The sequence below is a fragment of the Ictalurus furcatus genome, chromosome 19 (assembly GCF_023375685.1).
Source record: "Ictalurus furcatus strain D&B chromosome 19, Billie_1.0, whole genome shotgun sequence".
NCBI classification, from domain to species: Eukaryota; Metazoa; Chordata; class Actinopteri; order Siluriformes; family Ictaluridae; genus Ictalurus; species Ictalurus furcatus.
This window is the reverse complement of record NC_071273.1, coordinates 17,414,688-17,420,322: the sequence shown is the minus strand read 5'-3', so window position 1 is coordinate 17,420,322 and position 5,635 is coordinate 17,414,688. Positions and strand designations below refer to the sequence as shown.

The window sequence follows — 5,635 nt, the reverse complement described above, 5'->3', positions numbered from 1 at the left end:
TAAAAGTGCTATATAAATAAAATTTTATTGAAGATACACTGCAACCCTGATGAGGAAGTACTTGCTAAAGATGTATGAATATTTAGACCATACATTTTAATAACAATACCCAAAAATAACCAGAGGGTATCTACCCAACCTGTAACAGACACAACTTCAGGATTGCTGTAATAAATGGAAGTGAAACTGAGGAAACGGATGTAATGAACCATTCAAGACTGACTTCTATGAAAGTGAATATTTTAATCCACAACAAAATGAGTAACACTCAAGCTGACAACTTGAATTTTCTCCACTTCCTGCTGAGGATTCACATCTCTGCATTCTCTGTAGCAGCAGAATGGGACAGTCACTACACCCAAACTCTTGAATGTCCTCCAAGATATGCAGGAATTCTTCACGACTCCTGAAAAAGCCACCCTTAAATACAGCATCTTCTTGCCTACTTTTTCTTCATGGCTCTCTTTCCTTCTCCTTTTTTGGGCTTTCCTTTTCCGCGTAGCTTCCTGAGACGCCGCATCTCCTCCTTAAAGTCCTGGTGTTCATCTCTGTAGGTGACAAAAAAACAAAAATAACAAACATATGAATGCAACTGTCACATACACCAGTGAAGCGTGTTTAGAGAACACAACCTACCTGAAGAGGCCCATGTATCGGAGTTTCTGGGTCAGGGAATAGTAGATCTTGTGCTGAGGGTACCAGTCATACACCTCTTTCTTCTGCGCCATAGGAGGCTCTTTGAACAGCTGCACCACCTTCATGGATTTGGAGTCTGTAGGCCGCACCACGTCACCAAAGATGCGGGCGCTGAGGCGAGCCATGCGCACGGCATAACTGGACAAATTCGCCATGGCTACCTAAAGGGAAAACATGTTGTGTTCATTTCGTACACTTACAATTACGGTCATTTGAAGCTTAAGTGTTATAACAAAATGCATAAGAGCCCTCCTAAATGATCAATACTAAAGAGACAAACTGATGGACACTCCTGTGATTCTTTGTGCTGTTATTGCTCTTCAAGTGTCCATGTACATATACCTATTTCTTGAGAGTGACCTGAGGGTCATTACTGGGAGGCACCAGACATATCTGAATAGTATGTATAGTTGAGGACAAAAGTTTACATACACCTAGGTTAAAGACATTCACATTAAATTTTTCACAATTCCCCACATTTCATGTTATATACATTTCCTGTGTTAAGTCAATTACTGTTTCAATTCCATAAAAGGTCTTTTCAAAATAATAGCTAAGAGACAGATTTATTTCAGCTTGTATTTACTACATCAGATTCTCAGTGGGTCAAAACATTTTGTTGGTATTTGATCGCAAGTTTAATTGCTTGAACTTGGATCAGACACTTGGGGTCGCCTTCCACAAGCTTCACACAATACTCTGCTGGAATGTTTGCCTGGTCCTCCTGACAGAACTGGTGTAACTCAGTCAGGATTGTAAGCCGCCTTGCTCAACACAGGTGTTCAGTTCAGTCTACACATTTTCTATGGGATTCATGTCAGGGTTTTGTGATGGCCACTCCAGTACTTTCACTGTTATCTTTAAACCATTTTATTACAACTCTGGAGGTATGTTTAGGATCATCGCCCTGCTGGAAGACCCAGTTGTGACCAAGTCTAAGACTTTTTAGCTGATGTCTTGGGGTTATGCTTCAGTATTTCTAGAAAATCCTCCTTCCTCATTGTGCTAACCATTTCCTAAGTGCACCAGTTCCATCTCCAGCAAAACACCCACAGCATGATGCTGCCACCCCCATGCTTCACAGTTGGGAGGGTGTTCATCCTGCTTACTCCATACATAGCACCAAAGAGTTCAATTGTTGTTTCATCTGACAAGTGAACACTTCTCCAAAGGCTAGCGATCACATGCAAACTTCAGTGTGGTGTTTATATGTCCGTCTTGGACTAAGGGCTTCCTTGTGCAACAGCCTTTCAGTCCATGGTGATGTAGGACACTCTTAATGGTGGATTTGCATACTTTGGTACCGGATGCCTCCACCTCCTTGACCAGTACCTTTGTTGTTGTCTTGGGGTTCAGTTGACCCTTTCAGACCAAAGTTTGCTCATCCCTGGGAGTTAATTTGTGCCTCCTGCCTGAATGATGCAGTCTCTGTGTTACCCCCAATTTTTTTTATATTTGCATACAATTGTTCGTACAGATGCTCGTGGTGCCTTCAGGTGTTTGGAAATTGCTCACAAGGAGGAACTGGTCTTATGTCTCATTCAGCTTTTTTCAGAGGACTTGGCTAAGTTGCTTGGATTTTCTCATGGTATCAAAGGCAAAAAGTTCAAAGGATGGCTCTAAAGGTAGGGCCTTATACACTCCTAATTATGACCACTGTTCAAGCAGAAGCTTCTAAAGTCATTACGTCAATTGCAGGAATCTTCCACATTGTTTAAAGAGACAGTCAACTTGGCGTCTGTAAACCTACTGGAATTCTGATGTAGTTGTGAAAAACCGAGGGAATATCTTTAGCCTCGGTGCATGTAAGCGTTTGGGTTCAGCTGGAAAATTATACTACATACTTTTAGTTATGGAGAGGCCCTGATAGTGTATAAATACAGAATCATGTTCTCATTCAGTCTGAAGTAGCACATTACAACATTTAACAGACCCAAGTTGTTTGCGACATCCAAGCTGCTACTGTAGTGCAAGACACACCCTTGGGCGGTATATATAAATATTCGTATAGAGAGCATGTAATTGGACGAACACAAGACTGGTACAGAATGAGTCATCAAGTGATGAACTATAAAATTAAAACAAGGTTATCTCCCAAACATTTTGGTATATGGTAATATACTGTGGTATTAGTGCCCATAACACTAACGGAAGGGCACAAAATTTTTTATAAAGTGTTTCACTATTAAAATAATCTCATAGTAAGCACAGTATACATGAAATAAAACTGTGGTAAAGAAATATATAAAACCACGATAATAACCAACCACACGCTTAGCAAAGGGCAATTTAATCAACTGTTTCATTGGATCCTATCATGATAATAGGGTGAATTCCAAATGCCTCTTCACTCCCTATACAAGCGGCCTATATATGGTATAAATAAACTGCTTCTACGTTGTACCTCGTGCACTATGTAGCCAATCCGTAGCCGTTTAGGATTTTACCGTTAAGATTTGACAACACAAGGTCTGAGGGTCATTCACGCGACACTTGCGAAAGACAGAATGACTTACCTCTCAATGAAACCCCGAACAATTTACTCCGAGATTAAAAATCCAAATAAACGTTTATAAATTAGACATAATTTTATGTGACTACATTCGCTTAAACAAACTTGTTACGTGCTAAATAGCTAACCTTTAACGTAAGCTAGGCTATAAGCATCTCGCGTGTGAAAGGGAATTGTGTAAACTGCGCATGCGCTAGCTAGGGCATCTGATTGGTTAAAATGTGAACAAGTTCCTAGTCACTTCCGCATCCTTAGCGTTTTTGACCACGTCTTTAATAGTGTGTCATTTTAATGTTACATGACGTATACATAACTAATGTTGATAATTAACTCTTATTTAAAATGTCTGCGACTATATGTCTAATTATGCCAGCTTTGGCCTAACGATATCAAATCGTAAAATAAAAAGATGAGCTATTGTTAGCTTCGGCCAACATCTCATGTCAAAACATGTCGTGATCATTCTTGGTGAATATATACGACTTGGTGCCTGTTTCCTGAACACCAAATGGAAAATTAGCGTGGTTGTGTCGTATTAATGTCCTAGTTCTCACATTAGTGCTAAATATGCCTAGTGGTCAAATATGTTGCAACGATGGCAAGAGACAGATAATGCGCGTCTTTATATTGACTCCGTGTTGAAACAGGCTTTACAATGGTTCCGCTTTGAAAAACGTCTAGCACCTGTTAGCCGTGTTATTGCCAAAAACAGCATATGGCTATTACCACCATAAAAACAAAACATATCAAATATTAATATGCTCTGTGGAATCATCTTTCCTCACACAGGTGCCAGGGAGGAAAAATATAATTTGTTCTTTGCTAATTTGTTAAAATATCACAATATTCACGGTATATTTTTTTTAGCATTCCCAAATTCACAAGAGACAAATCCAGGCCTTAAGGTAACAAAGGCAACAAAGCTGTTTCCCCCCATTTTTCCTATCAACTATATCCATCAATTCATCTTTCCTTTCTTCCTTCCTCCACATAACGAGAATTGCAAGAAGATTGAAATGTAATATAAGTCTATACTGCAACATGACAGCATTCAGAAATACAAAGCAAAGTAACCAGAAAACAAAATATTTTAAGTGAGTGAACATACAAGTTATTGGAGAAAAACACCTACAAGTTACTGAACTGCAATTAATTACAATTACTTTTTACATTACTAATTACAATTATTTTCTTTTTTCACCCTCTATTAATATCTTATATTATTAAAATGCACTATTTTACACATTTTTGTTACTGGAACAACTGTGAAACCTAATATACTAAATGTACTGTTGTTTAGATAAGTCAAGTCTTTATCTTAATTATTTTGTCCCTCAGGTGGGGGGCACGGTGATTAGCACTGTTGCCTCTCACCTCAGGGGTTGGGGGTTTGAATCCTGCCTCTGCCCTGTGTGTGCGGAGCTTGTAAATTCTCCCAGTGCTTGGAGGGTTTCCTCCTGGTACTCTGGTTTCCTCCCCCAGTCCAAAGACATGGGCGGTAGGCTGATTGGTATTTCCAGATTGTCCATAGTATGTGAATATGTGTGTGTGTGTGTGTGTGTGTGTGCGCGTCCAGGGTGTCCCGCACCATATGCCCTGAGTTCCCTGGGATAGGCTCCAGGCTCTGCTGCTACCCTGTGTAGGATAAGCAGTACAGAAAATGGATGAATGGATTTCATGCCACAGGTATGCAAACTTTTGTACTTGACTCATATATTTGTATGCCTGATACTAAGAGCTGGCATGACACAGTCGCCATGTATTGATTTGTCCACTAGATGGGGATCTGTTCATGGGAACAAGATTGGCATTAAATAAATATTTTTGATAGATGGCTCTCCACATTGGTATGAGCATCACATTTTTCCTTCTCTCACAGTGAGTGTATCTATTAACACAATTCTGGGGAAAACAAAATGGAAAAAAAAGAGAGACTGTGTTCAAGATAAGGCGCTTTCATGCAGCGCAAGACAAATTGCTCTGGTTGTATCTACTGCATTTTCAGATTACATTGTCTGGCATCCTAAAATGCTGCATAGAGAAAAATAATTAAAATTCAGCTGTCAAGATGCCATTCATACCATCGTAGAGAAAATTACAGTTGCATAGTTAAAATTCAGTTTTAAAGTGTGGAAATATGAGCTGGGAAAGCTATTAGACCTACTTTTATGTGGACCCTCAGGGCAGAGATTATTATAATGCCACATTAAATCTATGACTGCTTTGCCAAGTGCTGAGGTGAAAAAAAAGAAAAGAAAAGAAACGTATTTTATTTTTCTATACACAGTAGATGCTGTGTCATTCTGATGCAGAAGTTTTTTCCCTTGAGGTGAAACAGCAAAGAGAGAATATAAGCACTGAATAAACACCACTTTAAAGTCTAGCTCAGTTGAGTCCTTGTTCTCTGAGAGGACAAAGGACAAATAC

General features: G+C 39.4%; 1 protein-coding gene across 1 annotated transcript; it reads right to left on the bottom strand.

The window, feature by feature from the left end:
- Positions 1-223: 223 nt before the first annotated feature.
- On the bottom strand, positions 224-3,826 carry mrps33 (mitochondrial ribosomal protein S33). Its single transcript, XM_053650215.1, has 3 exons — positions 3,213-3,826; positions 637-857; positions 224-548 (listed from the first exon to the last, which is right to left on the bottom strand). The coding sequence occupies exons 2-3, from the start codon at positions 849-851 to the stop codon at positions 443-445; spliced, it is 321 nt and encodes a 106-aa protein (XP_053506190.1). The 5' UTR covers positions 852-857; positions 3,213-3,826; the 3' UTR covers positions 224-442.
- Between the last annotated feature and the right edge of the window lie 1,809 nt (positions 3,827-5,635).